We start from the raw sequence: 20,650 nt of genomic DNA, 5'->3' as shown, positions 1-20,650 counted from the left end.
ATATAAATATGTTATTTAATAACTAGCTATTAGCACCTGTAGACACCTATAAATACAATAATATATATATTGTCATAACATGGTCTGTCTGAGAATAGAAAAAAAATCATATCCCACCTCCCCACATCTAAAAAAGCTGAGCAAGTCACTGGGTGTGTGTGCCCATGCGTATCATAATATTACCTATAGGTATTATACACATATTATATTAATTGTGTTGAAAACGTATTTCAAAAGCAACAGGTCCAGTGGCGTAGCCAGGAATTTTGTATGGGGAGGGCTAAGTCTCACAAAAAAATACAAAAAATACAAATACAATATGTCTTTTATTTACACTTTTTATTTTTTTATTAATGTTGGTAAAATTCTAAAGTCAGCACAGTCAATGGAGGCTATAGCCCCCTTACTCCCCACCCCACCGGCGACACCACTGCACAGGTCCATTCCGCTGTGTTTTTATATTGTAAATTATTCGCTTTATTTTAAGCACGAGAATATTTAGGTAACCGCGTTACGCGGACCCTTCAACCACCCGAGAAGCGTACCTATACCAGATACCTATACCTATATGTAACACACACTGCTCCGGCACAAATAAAAATACAACTCATAAGAAACATTATGTTATGTTTCAATATAGCATTCGGTTGACTGCTGTTGCAGGTGTACAGTGGCTGTATGTGTTACTGAAACTGTGAAGTGGCTGAGATACTTTTGACCTGCGACCCTCTTTTCCACCGCGTGATACACCATATAGTCACGTTAAGTCGTGCAACAGTGTAGGTATAGTTACGGGCAAAATTCACGATCGAAAAATACTTATAACAGTATAATATACACCCTTCAAGTTCTAAAGCGCTGTTAACCTGCAATACAATCTAAGATAAGGATCGTCTGTAAAATAATATAATAGATGCTACAGTATACGAGTACGACAAACAAGAATGTAAACTACACAAATTAACATTTATTGTACAATACGCGTCTCGCGGAGCCGGCCACAGTTAACTAGTTAATTACATTACGTCGAGTTGCCCGCGACGACTATTTACTAATTTAAAGTATATAATAGGGCGATGTAGATTTAAGTATTTTACATGGCTGCACATATAAGGTGTACCTGTATAACTTCAGACTGCCATGGTGCACAAGCTACAATAAAATAATACCTGCAGTTTTTAAAAAAAAACCCCTCGAGGGTTTTCATGAAAATAGTATGCCCGTTAATTGTATTATATAGGTATAGGTATAATATGCGATTTCAATATATTATATTATAGGTACCTACTACCTACCTAAACTTACATGATGATCCAATATATTAAATGTTTGTGCCTCTAAATTGGTTATTTAACAAAATCGGTGTATTTATGTGGGTGGCAGAGGAGGCTACACCCTTACATGTTAATGTTATACATAATATTCTAGGTACATTTAATCTACATTATCCTGTCCCCCACGAAATAAAGCTCTGTAGGCTACTCTCCCGTTGAACAAATTATGCTGAAATATACCTATATTATATACCTATTATTAACTCGTATAGTCGTATACCTATATCTATATCTCTATACGATATAATTTTCATAAAAATAATCAAACATCAATTTTACGATGTTTACGATGGACATCGACGTGTAACCATTGTTATAGCCATAATATTCATCGCGGTACGTCACGTGCGTAGATACAACTGCATATAGCGACGTTTTCTTCATTAAACTCTGTCCCGGACGTACAATTATAAGAGTTGCTATATTATAAGCAGAAATATATAATATTACAATGTGCCAACGAAATACGAATGCATATAATGTCTATATCTGCAAGATCATTGTCACCTAAATTATAATATACATTGAAATCGACGCGTATCGTGCGCGTGTTGTAGTGCCTATACACTGCAGATTGGAACCAAGCAAGAGCATATCCAGTAAAAAAACTTAGATTGAGAGTCGTGTCTTGATTTTGCTTTTCTATGATATATATCATTACCATTTTAAACACTCGAACCCGTTGCAAGAGGCGCACCGGGGTAACTATACAATAATAGCGGGATGGAATAAAATATAATATATGTAACACGAACTGCCACAGTATAATGTGCTATAAAAAATAAAAATAAAAATAGCGTAGTGTATACCTACTATACCTATACCAACTAGATAACCGTTATAGCTGCTGCAGCAGTGTTCATTAGCACGATAAGTTATATATGTCGTAGGACCAAAGCACGCGGGCCGAGTAAACTTCATTACACCGTACACGCATATCTATTACAATAATATATAGTAATGGTTTGTAAATAATAACGTGGAACTATCGCATTTGAGTCGTTTGGATCGACTTTTAAAACTTAGGTAGGTACCTACGCAAAACGGTAAAAACTTTATTACACATTATAGTAAAACATATTAAATCAATCCGTACAACCCTAGTTGGTTGTAATCATTTAAATAAGACAACGAGACGCATTGTAGAAGTAACGGAAAATCGAATTCAGTCCATCATTATAAACCTTACCATCATAGGTGCCTCTATATTTTTGTAGTTTTTAAAAAGTGAAAATGTACACTGCAAAATGTTATCGAATTATATCGATATGAAACTTTTCAATTATATGACGCGGTTAATGGTTATTAACTTAAGAATGTTGTATTTTGTGTGCAATTAAAGATTAACGTACAACTCTGTGTCGTTAACTTATGCTTTCCGATAGGCATAAGATAAAGTTCATATTGTATACCTATATATAGTAGATATATATTATACAAACGTAGCCGGTAGGTAGTAAAAATGTATAAAATTGTTGTGCCCACATAGTGTGTCATGTGTGCGAATAAAAGACTTTAAGCAATGCAGTCCCCAAGAATTGAAAAAGCTTAACTTCCACTATTTTTAATAGGTAGGTATCTAAACATGATTCCTAAAATACTTTATGGACATAAGCTGTGAAACAATTTGTAAAAAAAAAAAAACACTTAATTATTTTAAGAAAAAAGTATATTATTAATTATTTTGACTTACAGTTGCCTATAATTATTATAATGTTAATGAACTAATATTATAACCGTGACCGAGTAAGTTCAATCAACCATTCAGCACTGGTCATAGGCGCCATACATCTACATTTTCAACAAGACGATTAAATTGTCTTTGATTAAATTGATTTTTGAAATTGTCTTATTTGTTATTTGTAAAAAAAGGTAAAAAAAGGTAATTTGTAAAAAAGGTACAGGCGTACAGCGTAACAATTCGTAACATATCGTAAAACAATCATTGTCTATGTGATTATAATATAACCTAGATTTTAATAATATTACCTCAATAAGTCAACAAGTTGTCTGTTGTCACATTCAATCTGTCTAGGTTAAGTGGAAAATAAATTACTATATTTTCAGCTTGCGTGCAAGTATTTTGTCTACAAAGAGTTCGTGATGGGACCACTATGACCCCGTGCAACATGAATTTGGGTCACATCAGAGGAAGTATGAATACTTAACCGTGGGATGTGAACAATGCGTTATGTAGGTATATACGGTAGATAATGAAAAATAATTATTTTAGATCGTTCAAAATCATCATATAATTATGTTTGCTGCAATGCATAAATGCACTCTATATAATATTTTAGGATAACTAGGTATATGTTTATATAATTATAGTTTATATTATTATATTATAATTTCTTAGGAATACTTTATATACCTACCTGCTTGATTATGCTTTGAAACTAGACTAATATTTTAAAAGGTTATCATCCGTTTCGAACAAGCATAGGTACAATTAACTAAAGTAGCTTTTTGTGGGTAAACAGACAATAATTAAATATTAACATACAATAATACCTATATAGTGAGTATTTCATACATGCATGGTAGGTACCAATGCCATGGTCAATGGTCATTGGTCATAGATATATATATTATATGCATTCATACATGTATTTTGTGTTTATTGAAATGTTTAGACAGAAATATGTAACTGATTAGAATTTCAATATGGTTGAACGATCGCAATGACTGGTCACAGATTGTCACGAACGCATGTACACGTTAATACGATGATAGCTGATATTATAAAAAGTAGTGCCTAGGTAAGAGATAGGCGTATATATATATTTGACCTATCACCCGTTTCAACTAACGTTATAGGCACTAACATTTTTTTCCTCTCACGAATATTAGAATTCAATCGTGCGTCTACAAAAAAAAACTATATACGTAAATTACAATTTTGATGATAAATAACAATAACCAGGTATAAATAAAAAAAAAACGAAATCAAAGAAAACGATTTAAACTGTCACTGCTATGACTTCGATTGTTTCTTTTTTACATACGTTCCATACATTTTCATATTTTACCAAAAATATGACATTTGCGTTATGAAAAACACATTTTAAATCTAATGTATAATTTTTAATATAAGGCATATTAAAATATTTTAAGCACAGTAAACGTGCACCGGCACGTACAAACGCATTATTTTAAAAACTAAGTAGGTATGTTATAAAAAAAATCATACCTTTATGAGATTATAGAACTATTATGAACTAAATCTGACCAGAACAACGTAAATATAATAATAGATAATTTTTACGACATTAAACACTCTATTCTTAAAAAATATTGTGACACTAGAATTTTAATCCAGTTATTAACAATAAAAAAAAATTTTTTTTTACAAATTCAATCATAATTCAAACTACGGGAAAACAATATTAAATTCTATATGAAATATACAACTTTTTTATTCTTTTTATGTCATACATAGTGTGACCATATTGCCTTGTCCAAAAGAGAGACACTTTCTAAAAATACAGGAATATTACCGATATAAGTTATAACTGTTGTATAAAACTATAAAAAATCAATTTTATTTATATATGTATAATATTAATATTTAATAGTAAAATAACATTTGAATACCTACTTAACACTTATTATATAAAATATCATATCCATACGAATATATTTTGTGTTTATAATATAAATATTATATGATTGATGATTGAATAATGATAGTGGTCACAATGCCCCAATGGGGTTACATTTTATAACTAAAAAGTTAATAAAATATTTATTTTTATCAAACAAATAACATTTAAAATAATATTATATTTAATTTTTGTGATTACTGGACAAAAAAAGCGCGAAGCTGATTTCAAAAGTGGGTCTTGCGAGTCGTACTATATTAGAACTATGAGATTCGTTCAATTACCAATTAAAAATAATGTTTCTGTTTTAAAATGCAGATAAAAGTATCCTGTATCCAATAAATATTGTATTATTTAACAGATCTATAAACTCTGATGTGGCTGTATCTATTTGTATAAAAATATTTATTAAAACTATTTTAGTTTAATTCTGATAAGTACAGAACTTAAAAAAAATTATCTATTTAGTTTACTACATATTATTATAAGCAATGATAATAGCCACATATAAAACTGACATGACACATGCGAATTGTTAGCTCTAATATTGTTGGGATGAAGTTTTGTTTTTTCCTCACGATATACTCTTTCAGATGTCTAAAGACAGACATTTATTTGGATATAAAAAACAATACCTAACATTGCGTCGAGAATATTTTTTAATCATTGTACATTAAACGTGATCGTTTTAAAAAAAATGACTACACCTGGTTCAATAAAAGACATCCTCCTGGACAATTAAATCTGATTGTTATACTTTGTACAATACAATGACCTTTTCTCTGTTCATTTTTTCTTTTCCATTATTAATCCTACTGGCCATAGGAGAACAAACAAATTATTAGATAATGTTTATTATATTCCCGGAACCTATATCTAGCATGCCATAATTAATTTACTTTGGTTTCCCTGTGAACTTGATTGCCAAAATTTGTTTTTTTTTCACTTCCTTAATTTTTTCCACTCTAAATTTTGAACATGTATCTATATATACATCCACCGGTGCCGAATTCTCGTATCAGGTACATGCGGTCGCGGTCCAACGGATTCGAACGTGCGTGCAGGATTCTTACAAATGTTCCCTCCGATGAAATTATTTTTTGATGGTTCTTCTAAAACGTTGTTAGGTATAATATATATTATTATACATAATGTATGTATATATATATGTATATGTTTACTGTTTACACATGACCAACACCCGGCTATCTGGCTGAAGGTGTTTGATCACTCGGAGATCATCATATAAGTTGCAGACAACGTCCGCCACAAGTTGATTGTATTGATGATTGCCGCGGCCTTGCGGTGAATACGATACGCTGTTATTTGCATCCGGTAAAATTATCTTCCATCCGAACGAGAAAAGAGTGCAATCTCACCAAGGCGTAGAGCCTAACAATGGCCGCCGACGGGGTATATTACAAAATAATAAATAATATACGGTTGTAAGTCAAAATAATTGTACTTCAAACATGTTTTTTCTTTCGGTCTAAAGTAATATTATATTATATTATACATATAGATAGGTAGGTACCTAAACATCATTAATTTATGATTTTTTTTTTTAATTTTATTAAAAAAAATATAGTGTCTATATAGTGGTAAAATCAAATGGTTTAATAAACGCCCGCATTTAAATATGCAGTATTGAACATCCCATTATATTTCGATACATGTCAAAACTGTCATAAAATAAATATGATTATTGTACATATTATTGTATATTATATGAATGTGAATGAAAAAATTGTTATATCGTATTAATAAAGACGTCTTATTGTATTATCCATTGTCAGCTAACGGTAATATTACTTCTTATCTAGCTATAATTACACAAAGTATAAGATTGTTACTTTTATTCTCACAGTCGTACTGAATTTTTTCAACACATCAACACGCCAACACACCTCGCGTAACATGCATAATGCATATAGAAGTATATTCTAGATTTTATTAATTCGATTTTGAGCAGAACGAGAAAAATATTGGCTTTTATTAGTGTATAATAATTTATAATGGTTTTTAGTTTTCTATACTACACAGTTAGCTTATCTTTAGCTGAATGTCTTTCTTATACATTTATGTAGTTAAATATCTGCAGGTAACTAGTCACAATATCAAATGAGAAAATATCCGGAAAAGACCATCACTTACTGCCTTTAGATACACCTGGACCTGGGGTTATTGGCTAATTCTGCAAAGTAAAAATATCATCGCATACCTATAGAATGACATTTATTTTCATTAGCAGATAAAATATGGCACGGCACGAGCCTTAAATAATGAGCTTTTCTACGTCATAATCGGAATTCCTGATTGGAGAAGTAAATAAAATTTAAAAACAATGTTACCTATATTACTTGCGTAATTTACACACGCCATCTCACATAACATTATCAATATTAAGACACAATATATAAATCTCAATATTTTACAAAATAATAATTAAAAATTATAAATTATAAATAATAATTAAAATAATATTTACCTACTGTTCATTTTGTATTACTACCTACTTATTACTTATAAGTTATACGACTATATACGCATTAAACAATTCACATTTACACGTTCATTTTAATTTTTCGATTATTATTGGATCATAATAGAAATTTAATAAAATATGAAATAAATAAGTTTAGAACTTTTTAATTTTATATTATTCACGGGAGGAGTGGGACAAATTTTTATTTCCAGAGTGGCATGAATAAAAAAATGTTGGGAACCGCTGTATAAATTTATATAGACACTATATACTTATTAGTACTAATAACTGTCTACATTAATACATCTTTTTTTAACTTTGAATTATAGATTATAAATTAAGAAACAATATAAAGGTTAAAAATGTAATGTTTATTATAATCATGCGATAAAATCATTTTTAATTTATTTTATAAATATAATTAAAATAATTGGTATTATATTATATGACGATTAAAAGTTACTCTACATCGAACGTTCGATTTTCGTAGTAACTATATGGTTTGTAAATAAAAACCGCTTAACTTTTTTAAATATAAATACTGATAACACAAGTATTGAAAAGTATTGTATCCATGCCCACTTCATTATTTGCCAAAACTTTGGTTTGTATAAAATCTCCACAGAACCGTAGTTTATTTTAGTTTTAATTAAAAACGGCATTTGATAAGATCGGCCTCTTGTCCACTTTACTAAAACGTTATCCAATTTAGTAGAAACTAAAAATATAATACATATACATACTATATACGTTAAATCCATCGATATAATTATTAATAATTAAAATAACTTACGAGTACGTTTTGAGTATTCCTCGTATATGTTAACCAGCCAGTCGGGAGATTCAAATAACAATATAGGTCTATTCATACGAATAGGTTTCCTCGGTGTACATACTAAGGGCGTTTTTTGTACCAAGTTTAAATCTCCAAATACGTCCAGTCTACCGCCTGGCAATCCAGAACTGTGAGTAATAACTGCCATGGATTCCATTTCAAGTAAACACAAATCCTATTGAAATCAGATTAGATACGTTATTACACACCAAAAATACGAATTTTAAAATAACATGTCAATACTACATTGGTTTATATTTACTTGTATTTTGAAATCAAATATCAGCAATAAAGTTATAGAATGTATATCCAACGTTTCGTTCGTGGTCAAGTATAACTCTAAATCCAGATATTCTTTTTTCCCATCAATGTTAATGTCTTCCTCTATAACCTTACGAAATATTGTTTGTGATTTATAGTCATGTATAGTGATGGTTAAAAGCTAAATGAACTATCACAATAGGTAAACGCGGTATACCTTGATGGTGGAACAAAAGCCCGTAGTTCTTAACGTCCGAGGAAAATTTCCGCAAATCACCGGAGACGTGGGATCAGACGTTTCAGCATATAACAAATACTGTAACTTAAATTGTACCATAGGCTGTTCTCTGTATTTCTCGTACTTAATCCATAGTCCTGAAAGTAGTAATACAAAATAATATCCCGTTGCAATGGTTGAAGTGAAAATATTATTCAATCTATTACCACTGCTCCGGTAGCAAAATAGCAGCGGCAAGGTAAAAGTTAATAACGTTATAACGACGTATAAAATAAATGCCTTAGAACAAACAGATGCTTTGTACTTGACTCCGAATGATTTACTATAAACTACGCGCACCGACATGATTCCATGCTTGTGCTGGTTGTTTGTGTATAATATAGTTCACACTGAAAACCTCAAGTTTGTTTTGTTGATAGTTCCCATAGTAACAGTCTCACCCTTGACAGAACTATGGGTGTATGTTCCCCCACATACAGAGCAATGATCTACTGCAGCGGAAATCCATTTCGTTTTTTATTGTTTACATTTTAATAGGGTAGGTAGGTACATAATAATATAATAATTACTCCCAGCGATTATCACTCGCCCAGTTAAAATATCCAGGAGTTAATTTCACCGGTCACACCGGGTAATCCTTTTGAGTATCACGCTCATTTTCTTAGTCAATTTTTGTGTTCTTCAATATTTTATTTTTTGATAAGTTGTGATACTTATAACGATATAACTTAAAAGTGGTGATCGGAATTTGTACAAACTGAAAGTAAACTGCTAAAAATCCATTATATGCAATGCCGAGTTTAAAAATAGGACATTCAAAATGCATGTTTCGTCAGTTTTAGAAATAAGTGGATATTTCTTAATTTTTATGCAAAAAGTGCATATGTTAATGTTTATAAAAAAAATTATGTTTTAACTTTACAACTTACTTATTTTAGTATACAATTTCAAAAATATTAAAAATATATTTTTATTAATACTATACCTATTTGGTGTTTATACCAATTATATTTTTTCAGTTCAATAATTGATATTATCGCCAACCGTCAACTGTTATCTATTTACAACTAGTTGTTTTATTTTATTTTTATTTTTATTTTAATATATATATTATATAGTAATATAGATACTTGCATTTATACATTTTCATTGGACTTTTGAAAAATGTTTTTGCATATTGTCTTCTTATATTTTGTTTGAAGTTTTATAATTGTTTTAAATGTCAAGCTCTAATTGCTTTTAAATACATAGGTACCTACCTGTATAAGGAAATATTTTTAAACAATATTGGGGGGGATGGAGTGGCCGAGCGGACACCGACGCCGGTTTGATACCTCGGCCATGGGCAGCATTTTTCTTCGGGAAAGTCACGGTGACCGGAGAACAAGTGCCACCATCCTCCACCTGGACATGGCAGATACCTACGGGTGCCTAAATCAAAAATTCTGCCAAAAACAAACACACACGTGTTCCTCCTCCTATCAACAAAATACCTACAAACAAAACAAAAATAGCTAATGGCCTAAGTTGTCGGGCTTAAGCTCAATAAAATAAAAAAAAACAATATTGGAGTTGAATCTTTCGAGATTTATCAAATACTGTATCTGTATCATATATATCCGACTTCACCTGGGAAAAAATAAACAATTATAAAATACAGCACTCGTAAAACGTACACAAACAATAGTTAATAGATTTATTCATATTTAATAATATAATAAATTATAGATATGCTGGCTAAATGACATGTTTGTTATTAGTTTTCTTATTAATGTTATTACCGTTTTAATTTCACACAAAATATACTTGTATATATTATTGTAATATACCTATATCAGTTTTTACTTTCTTGAATAATACAATTTATATTTTCCGATTACTGTTTAATTTTTAATTTCTAAAAGTTTTGCGATATTCCTTTAACTTTCTTCAGTTTTTTTTCGTTCGTGAAGGATAAGTTCTTTTATTTTCAACATTAAACCATTACATCTTTTCAGATTCATAGACGCACACATCGACAATGAATTCAATTATTAACAAAGGATTATATCTCTCAGAGCATTTAGCACAGGTCTGAAATAGTTATATGCACCTCAATGTTTCAACACCGTTAAGCGTTATAGAAAAGTTATTGAGTTCAAATTATGGTAAGGAATTTGTTGGATAAAAGTCTTAATTGGAGCAACTAAGCTCAACTTTCGATGCCTAAATCAAGTAAAATGATTTTATGTATTTTGTATATAATATATGTATTTAGACTTATTAGGTAATATAAGTATACTTATTGAATAATTTTAGTATATTTATTACTATATTAGTGTATAATAGTATATAAGTACCTACTATACCTTTAAAATTATTTGATAGACTATTGCTTAGAAGATGGTCTAACCTAACCTAACCTGTGAATCACCTGATAGATGGTATAATTTGGTGTCTATAAAGGATTTCAGTGATTTGGTAGATGTGAACGAAATGTCTCCGTATTATTCGTATCCCGCATAGTTATTATTTTATTTAATAATCTTGTCCACTCGCAATTTCATCTCCACACCAAACACATCACCCACTATCGCCAGCCGACGTCACACACACAAAATAAACATTTTATTCCAGGACTGTAAAAAAGTGTTTGAGGTACACGACTTTTAAGACAGGTTGAATAGAGAGGGCCAATAGGAATAGTGTGTGGTTGGAGACTTAGTAAAAGGACATTGGTGATCTCTAAATGACAATAAATATAATAATAATAATATTAATATAGTTATAGTTATAACATTAGAACAATAGGACAGTGTTGAATTTTAAATAAGTATTCGGGGGATATCTCCTTTTATTAATTTAAAACTACTGTTATCATTATAACCAACTATTAAACATGAATTATTATAATTGATGTACCTATAAGTAGTGGTATATAAGTTAGAACAATTCATTATTCTCAGCCTCGTCACATTTTTAACTTATAAAGTATAAACTCAGGGAGTAAAAACGGGTATCCGCAAAACATTTTACCTAGTTTTAAACGCAAAACCAATAACTCCCTAGAATTTCACTCATATATTTTGTCCTTATACCCGGTTTCGAACGCAAAACCTGCAAATAATGTTGCACCCAGTTTACAACGCAAAACCCGAAACTCATGATAATTTTTACCTGGTTTCTAATACGATACCCGTATAGGTACCTCCAATATTTTAACTAATTTTTACTCCTCTTGAACTTGTAATACTATGTGATGAATCACGAATAGAAATCCCTCAGACCTCAGCGCCTTTCCAGAGGCTAGAATATACTAAAATTCAATGCTAGTAAGGCGAAAATGTGCGAATGCCGTGTTGCGACAAAATTAAAATTTATAAATTAAAACCTATATTAAACGTTAAATTGGACATTTATTTATTTATATTAAAATATGTTTTATTAATGAATAAAGCACATATTATGTTATACACGAGAAGTGTAATTTTCTTTGTTCTGATCTATGTAAATTACAATATTATTGTAGTCGACCGGCGGTCGCGTGTTATCGCTTACGATGTGGATTAGGCCTACAGGGGACACCACAATAAAAAAAACGCGCCAAGTATAATACCTCATGCTTTTAAGCAATGTGGACTATGTGATATTATGTCGTCCAACAAGGTGGTGTGGAAACTTATACGACACTGTCATCGAGCACTTATAACACAAATAATAATAATAAGATAAACAATTTGTATAACATAATACTGTGATAGAGATTAAATTAATTATATATACTTTTGGAGTAATACAGATTACAGGTTTTTTGGGGGGAAGCCTTAGCGCCTAAGCCCCCCTTATTTGCACCTATGCAATTAAAGGTAATTTCAGAACTTATATTTTCTGGGATTTAATTTTCTGGAAAATGATTATCTACATTATGTCTTTATCACTTTCTGTAAAACTACATTCCGTAATTCCGTGGTTTCAGGCCTTCACTTTATGGAATGTATACATATTTTATGTTCATTTTATTTTCAATATGAAAATAATCATGGAACTTTGATTTCCAGTTATTTTGTTTTCTATAATTATGGTTATTATAATTTTATTTTTCTGTTAAATTTACTTTATGGATTACTTAATACAAAATTATGGGCTCACCTTCAGAGCACTATTTATTTTCACTCTCTTGGTGGTGCAACATAGCGAATTTTAATTTAGCACATCAAGTTTGGTGTTAGGTAATTGCTCTGATATTAGAATGAAATATATGTTATGATTATTATCTAGGACATCTCTTAGGGTTTTATTGATATTTTAATTTTAAAACGAGTTATGGGTATTTAAAATTGCAATATTTTATGTTGCTATAATATTTATAAATTACTTTTAAATTAAAATATCAATGAAATATCAAGCGCTTGTGAAGCGCTCTAGAGCAGTGCCGGATCTTGAAGTCAGAGGACCCTGGTGCAAAAGAAAATTTAGGGGCCCCCTTGAAAAACAATTTACAGTATTACACCATTATATTTTTACTACAATTCAAATTGCATTATAAATATATAACCATATTATAATATATATGTAATATAATATTTAAGAGTAATCTAAAATAATAAATTATTTATTTGACATAATTATTACATAAATATATAAGGTGTAATATTATAAAAAATATCTTTTCTCAATATTTAGATTTTCAGTTCGTTCTTTTTCTAAATTTGAAATTATAATACTAGATAAACGTACTCGTCCACATGCGTTTCTTAAGTAATTTTGTATTAGTTTTATTTTGAAAAATGATTGTTCTGCTCCTGCCATAGTGGTTGCTGGCATTATAAAAAAAATGATGCAAGCTCTTAAAAATGTCTGGAAAATTACGTAGGTACTCAATAAATCGTTAGTATTAGTATACCTAATACACTGTCAAATACTTATAAAAACAGACCTTCCATAAAATGATGTGGATAGGTTTGTAGTATAATGTATAAATATACAGAGTGATCCATTTAACTTAAGATACTAATTAATTCAAAAATAACTAACATTTTTGAAACCATTTCTTTTACATCATTATATTTTCAGCTTAAAAAAAAATGTTCGTACAATTAGTAGTTTATCAATTATAAATATTTAAAATGTTGATGCGAGGGGAGTAGTGAACAACATATTGCGGGTTGTATCAGCTATAATAAAAATATTATTTAATTTATTATATTTAAAAATATAATTTTAATGGTGATAAAGTTTTAAAATCAGGATAGCTATTTAAGTATGATGCCAAGATATTGTATCTCTCAATACGAGTTTCATTGTATCTTTCCATTCTCAACGCCAATACGTTAAGTTCGTTTTTCAACAACGAACACAATAAAAACGTTTTATTCTTGAGTTCAACTTCTTTGACCTGGTTAGTTTCTAGTGCCTTCACCATGGATTGTAATTTGAATTGTTTCTATAAAAACACACAAATAAATGTTTTAATTTTAAAGTTTGTTTTAAATGTTATTTAAATACTCAATTATACCGTTATAAATATTTTTTTAGTTCGTATAAACCGTTTATTGGTATTTCGTCTAAAGTTTTGAATGATTTTTTCACGAACGTTTAAAGCATTCTTATCTTGTGTAAATAATCTTTTAATTATCACATGGTATGGCAAAGAGTTATCTATTTGTTTTGCTTTATCTCGTTTAGAAAGAGCGAGCTTTTTATCTTTCTAAAAATGATAAATTATTTTTAACTTTCACGTAGGTATATAATTATAATTTATAAAAATATAAAATTACTTCGTTTTGGAGTAATTTTCTGATCCCATGATTTCTGTCCCAATCCAATGAATCGATTTTTAACTTAAACACTATTCGTTCTCGACATCGGATCTCTATCATTTTTATAATATCATCCTCTAGTTTCGATACGTTACGAAGTGCTTCTTTTTCGGCTTCAATCATATCTTGTAACATGATATACGCTTCGTGGGAGTTTAAATGTCCCTCATAAGGATAAACAATATCTTCAATAACAGATTTAGTATCAAACTCTTCATTTCTTGTCATAGTGGGCTTTTGAAAAAGTCTACTTGATTGCGTTATCTGTCCTTCACCATATTGATACTGAACATAAATACTATTAAATTCAAGATTAAAACTTATGGTGGCAATATCTCGATCTTTATGTTTTGATTCATCTCTTAAATATTTTTCAATGATACTCTGAAACACAGTGTTACAGTGTACGAATTATATAGGTATTAAACTCCAATTTCAACTATTCAACTACCTATATTTTACTAGACTATTGAGGTATAAACAGAAATCCCATTAAAAATTATCAATTAGTTCTTACGTTTTAATTGAATATTAATATAAATTAATTTAAACTTCTATTTTGGATGTTTGTAAGTTCTTAACAGTAAACATGTTTAAATATTTTAATACATTAACTTACAAGTTATTAAAACCATTTCAAATGCAAAAAATGTACATAGTACCTAAAAGAAGTTTTTATGGTTTGAGTTTATTAAGTCATGGCTTTCTGGCCTTTGCGACTCCACCAAATAAATTCTTGGAGCCACCTCTAATTATTATATTATAATATAATAAAAATAAATTGATAACGCGCAATTCAATAGGTTTTAACTATATTTATAAGAAATAATGTATTAAATATTATTTCATATTTGTCATAAAATGAAAGATAGTAAAAAAAATAATCAGTATTAAATACCGTAGGTTTCCTCTTGACGTTTAAATTCTGGCAATCATTTTTTTCTGTCTGTTGAAATATACACTTGCGGCAGAATAATAAATCTGATCTGGAATAATTAAAGTGTAATATTAATTCAAAATACTTATATAGAATCATGTCATGTCATTAGATTAGACCAATACACAAATTGTAATATTATATAGTATAAAATATTAAATTAGAAACCTGTATAACGAACCGAAAAACATTATTGTGTAACATATTTAAAATATTAATTCTTCATGTCAATACTTAAAGATACAATTTACCCAATTTACCTACTGTTTTAGTGAAAATATAGAACATACTGACCTATCATTAAACGTAGTTATGAAACTATTTTCATCAATGTTTAATTCAGCCATTGAATCAAGTCTCAAATTATAAAATGTAACAAAACGCTTGGTCTTTATATTGTTACAATCGCCATAAAACGTATGTGCTAAAGGATATCAAACCATCAAGAATTAAAAAATGTAAGTTAATGTTTGTTTTTATATAATTATATCCTTAAAATGGTAAGTACTTTTTAAAAAGTCATCCCGACCACTTCTAAAATATTCTACAGTTTCATTTTCTTTAGTGGTATATTTTGTCTCAACTCTGATCAACTTGTCTATTCTATGTTTGTATATTTCTGTAACAAATTTTTTATTAACATATTCGGAATCAGTAAAGAATGTGGTTTTTTCAATTAATCCATCAAGCATGATGTAATCAGCATAAAACTCTTTGATCGCATTCATATATGTTACAACTTTTTTACCGCTTGGATATAGCATATGATATTCTAAAATTAGTATACATTTTAATTTTACAAATAATTTTGAATTTTTAATGGTCAAATTCATACTATTTCTAGGAACTTCTAAAACGTTGACCCACGAGTTGGGCATCACAATATGTCTGAATGTTGTATTTTCGTTATGCTTTAAATCTAATGTCTCGCCTCGTAAACTTTGAGGTTTATCTGGTAAAAAATGTTCCCAACACTTTGTATTCGTCAAAGTAAAATTATACTGCTACATATACAAAATAAATATTTTAAGTTAGTAAATATTATAATCTAATATCACCAGTAATACACACCGTACATCCTCCGTCCGATGACTGTAAATTAACCCAATAATTTCTATGATTCCAAACCGCTTCTATTCCAGTATAATTCTCATCAGAGATTTCTTTCCGGTCACCCGTACTAGGTTCAATAAAATATGGGATCTCGTTTATATTTTCGTCCTCAATTTGCAATGGTATAATTATGACCCAAGCATGCACTCGTTTCCCAAATAATGAATCAGAAGAATCATTAAATTCGATCTAATATTTCGTATTTATTAATTAAAATAAATAAAAATTAAACACAATCTTGTTTTCAAATAGCTACAACATTTATATGATATAATATAGCCTATAGCGTATAGGTATACCTCTTTAACTTCATCTTTGACCACGGTTTTATTTTGTTCTTCTTCTATTAGATATTTAACATATTCGCTGCACAAATCATTATTAGGTTCTAATAAATTCGCATCATCTAAATCTTCCGAAATATTTTCGGAATCTGACTTTTGTAAATCCTTCAATCATTAATATTAATGTTAAAATTAATGTTGTATCAAATATTATAATACATACATATTCTTCCAGGTCTATCTTAACTTTTCTTAGATCATTATTGCACACGATTTCTGTGGCATAACCATAAACAACAAAAGCATTGCACTCAGAACCAATTAAAAAAGATACTAACAGTATCGCCATTTCAAAACAATTAGCAGTTTGCATTTCTATTGTTGTTGTAGGAGACATGATTTTGTTAGGCTGAAAATTTGAATATTTAATTATTTTGAAGTTTGAGGTATTCATTACTTTTGAGTTTTGGTTTTCTGTGTTCACTTAATGTTATTACTTACTTTATTTTAGTAGTTTATGCTTTATAGAATATTTGAGAATAGTATTATAATGTAAGCTCTAAAAGTCTAAACAAAAACTGCAATTTAAGAACTCTAATCGTATAGTTTTGTACTTTTGTATTGAAAATAATATATTATGAAGCATACATAAAACATAAGACACACCACACACTTATTTTAAGTAAGTTTTTCATAAAAAAATAAATAAATAATTTAGAAATTATTATTATTTACAATACATATATTATATTAGATTATATCATACCACAGCCACAGGATCTTCCAACTTAATATATGTTATGTGCTTGGCAACAAATTCACTGTAACTGATCAAATCTCTCAAATTGGGGTAGACTAATCGGGATGGTTTGATTGTAGTGCAAACACATTTCTAAACACGTACAATATAAACAACATTATGATATATGCAGTTCCATATTTACGTTTGTAGCATAGCCGCATTGGTACTACCTCATGTATATTATACATATATTATAATTTATATTATACTCGCATTAAGTATAAAGGGCGTCCGCAGGCGGGCAGTTCCCCTTGGTTTTTTCAGGATCAATTATCATAATCATTATTGATGATTTTAATGTCCTAAAAAAACTTAAACCTAACACCTAAGTTCTAAATAAAAAATTTAAAAAAAAGAAAATATTTTGCCCTTGGTAAAAAGGTATTTTATAACCTGAGGGCCTATACAGCTATACTGGTTAATATTTGTTGGTAATTATTGATTCAACAACATTGCACTAATGTATTAACACTGATAATAATTTAAGTGTATTAGATATTTAAATAACTACCATTGTGTATCGCTACAACAGTACATCAATAGATCACTAATGCCTAATTTTGTTTTAAATTTTTTTTTTGCGCAAATGCAATCTCTAATCTTTCAAATAATAACTAATAAGTTAATGTGATAATCAACAGAAGAAAAAACTCATTGTTTACAGTACAAATAAGGGAGGACTATTGGAGGAACTTTGACCATTAGGTACTCATATTATGTTGTTTATAAATAAATATATTTAATGCATAAAAGATAAGGAAAATAAATATAATAATAAATATACTATACAGAGTTATAATTGTATATCCACTTATAAAAAGAAGGGCAAATGGGTGTCGCTCTGCGTTACAGTTGGTTAAAAGTGGACCACTGTAATGAATAATGTTAAATTTGAATTCAATGATATAATATCATTATATAAGAAATACAATTCTGAGTGAAGACGGCCAGTCAGCCTATGATATTACTAAATATATTTGATGATAATATTGTGAATAAAGTTTTTTATGTATAACCTATTTACGTGGACCCTTGTTTTACATTTTGAATTCTTAGCTATTATTATAGCTACTATTAGTAGCTATTGTTGAACATTTTATAAATTTTAAATTTTAAATTTGATAAATGTTGTCAACATTTGAAATTTAAATGCATGTAAAAACAAAATTGTGGTTATGCATTTTTAATATTTTTCAACTGTTATAGTAACAATATATTAGGAGCCTTGTATTAAATTTTCATGCTTTTCTATGCAACAAATAACATTTTATTGACAATTATAGAAAAAAAAACTAAAAAACTGAAAACTGAAAATGTCTGTAAATAGCACAAAATGAGTCAAAATATTTTCAAATTTGTATGGTGTATAGAAAATTAAAATATAAAAATTCCGTTTTTCTTAATTTTTTTTCGTTTTTCCCGACGCTTTTGAAATTCACTGGGAGTTTTAAATTTAACCTCTCCATTGCACTAACTTTCCCATCTAACAAGATACTGAAGTTGAAAATTGAAGCATTATTTCGACTACTTATCGTTTATACAGACACAAAAAAAATAAAACACATCATTGTATCAGGCCCGTATTTAGGGGGGGCAAGTGTATGGTCAATTTAAGGGGCGGCAAATTTATGTTGACATATTATTATTGTGTATTCATTGTATCAAAAAATAAATAAATTAATATTATATATTTTTATTTTTACTATAACCTTCTATGAAAAACAAATATTACAACTAAACACGTATATATTGTTTTCATCAATTAGTTGGAAAATAATATTAATAATTACAAAAAGTATTGAAGGTAAACTATAAACTAAGAAAGGTGTTTTGCGTTGGAATCAGAAACAATAAGTAGGTAATGCAGATTTTGAAGAAATTAATAATTATCACTTTATTTTAAAATTTCCAATCTAGAAGAAAGTTATAATTTATAAGTGTATGTAGATTATATCATAAATTATTATTAAGGCTGTTGAAAACGGATCGTTTTTTCGAAGTGTTTACGTGCATTCAGAGTTTAGACCAATGAGCGGAAAAAAAATTAACCCAGTACCAAAAGTCAAATTTTAATTTTGAAAACCCATTTGAATTCCTCATTCTCTTTTCTTGGTTGTGTATTTAATAGATTTTTGTTTTTCAATTTTTAAAATAAAAAAAAAATTAAACACTTGTAAAGAAATCATTGTATACATTTTTGTTTTACTTTTTTTTACAAAAACTATAACATTATGTTTATTTAACATTGGTTTTCCTAGAGATTTAAGAGATAACTATAATAGATGAAAATATTAAATATTGCAACGAATGCAGTTTAGGGATAGCTTCAAAGAATTTTAGATTCTGAGTGGAACGATGAATGTATTGATTTTACAATGATGTGTGTTTTTTTTTTTTTTTTTTTTTTTTTAATTTTTTTTTTTTTTTTGTGTCTGTCATCACCTTTTAGGACAGTAAAAGTGCTTTGATTTTCTTCAACAGTACCTTTTCTGATAGGAAAGTGAATCTAGTTGGTACTTTGGGGGGGGGGTCAAAAGTAAAATTTTTCCAATAGTTTTCAAAAGCGCCGTGAAAAACAAAAGAAAAATTAAGGAAAAACGGGAATTTTTACGCAAAATCTATTTTCGAGAAAATTGATTTTGGTTTTTGGTGTAACTTTAAAACGAATGACTATAGATACATGAAAATATTTTGATTTGTTTTGAGCTGTTTACGGACAATTACAGTTTCCAATTTAATTAGTTTTTTTTTTTCTATAAATATCAATAAAGTTTTATCTATTGGGCCAAAAAGTGTAAAAAATTAATAAAAGGCTCCTGATAATTGTTACAATAGCAATTGTAAAATATTAAAAATACATAGGCACACATTTTTTTTATAAGCATTTGAAGTTGAAATTTTGACAAAATTTATCAAATTTAAAATTGAATAATTATTTTGTAGTTAAAAATTTATAAA

General features: G+C 28.8%; 4 protein-coding genes across 4 annotated transcripts in view; all 4 read right to left on the bottom strand.

Annotated features, from left to right (window-relative positions):
- Positions 1–7,830: 7,830 nt before the first annotated feature.
- Positions 7,831–9,171, bottom strand: LOC100162034 (transmembrane protein 231). Its single transcript, XM_001948172.5, has 5 exons — positions 8,965–9,171; positions 8,738–8,895; positions 8,522–8,650; positions 8,218–8,434; positions 7,831–8,142 (listed from the first exon to the last, which is right to left on the bottom strand). The coding sequence occupies exons 1-5, from the start codon at positions 9,101–9,103 to the stop codon at positions 7,889–7,891; spliced, it is 897 nt and encodes a 298-aa protein (XP_001948207.2). The 5' UTR covers positions 9,104–9,171; the 3' UTR covers positions 7,831–7,888.
- A 4,617-nt stretch (positions 9,172–13,788) lies between these two features.
- Positions 13,789–14,985, bottom strand: LOC115033684. Its single transcript, XM_029486830.1, has 3 exons — positions 14,515–14,985; positions 14,253–14,444; positions 13,789–14,180 (listed from the first exon to the last, which is right to left on the bottom strand). Exons 1-3 carry the CDS (start codon positions 14,782–14,784, stop codon positions 13,944–13,946), a joined length of 699 nt encoding a protein of 232 aa, XP_029342690.1. The 5' UTR covers positions 14,785–14,985; the 3' UTR covers positions 13,789–13,943.
- Positions 14,986–15,247: 262 nt separating this feature from the next.
- LOC115033563 (dynein regulatory complex subunit 7-like) lies at positions 15,248–16,376 on the bottom strand. The gene is made up of 4 exons (XM_029486358.1): positions 16,002–16,376; positions 15,788–15,917; positions 15,455–15,542; positions 15,248–15,304 (listed from the first exon to the last, which is right to left on the bottom strand). The coding sequence occupies exons 1-4, from the start codon at positions 16,369–16,371 to the stop codon at positions 15,248–15,250; spliced, it is 645 nt and encodes a 214-aa protein (XP_029342218.1). The 5' UTR covers positions 16,372–16,376.
- A 420-nt stretch (positions 16,377–16,796) lies between these two features.
- The window catches only part of LOC100159917 (coiled-coil domain-containing protein lobo-like), a 7,715-nt gene continuing 3,861 nt past the window's right edge, over positions 16,797–20,650 (bottom strand). Inside the window, exons 3-5 of the mRNA XM_029486357.1 lie at positions 17,657–17,782; positions 17,114–17,299; positions 16,797–17,055 (exon numbers count right to left, since the gene is read on the bottom strand). Coding sequence (XP_029342217.1) covers positions 16,813–17,055; positions 17,114–17,299; positions 17,657–17,782 — 555 coding nt within the window. The 3' untranslated portion in view covers positions 16,797–16,812. The remainder of the gene's footprint in view (positions 17,056–17,113; positions 17,300–17,656; positions 17,783–20,650) is intronic.

This window comes from Acyrthosiphon pisum, chromosome A1 (genome assembly GCF_005508785.2).
Source record: "Acyrthosiphon pisum isolate AL4f chromosome A1, pea_aphid_22Mar2018_4r6ur, whole genome shotgun sequence".
Classification (NCBI taxonomy): Eukaryota; Metazoa; Arthropoda; class Insecta; order Hemiptera; family Aphididae; genus Acyrthosiphon; species Acyrthosiphon pisum.
The sequence above is the reverse complement of the archived record's forward strand: the minus strand, read 5'-3'. Positions and strand labels throughout refer to the sequence as shown.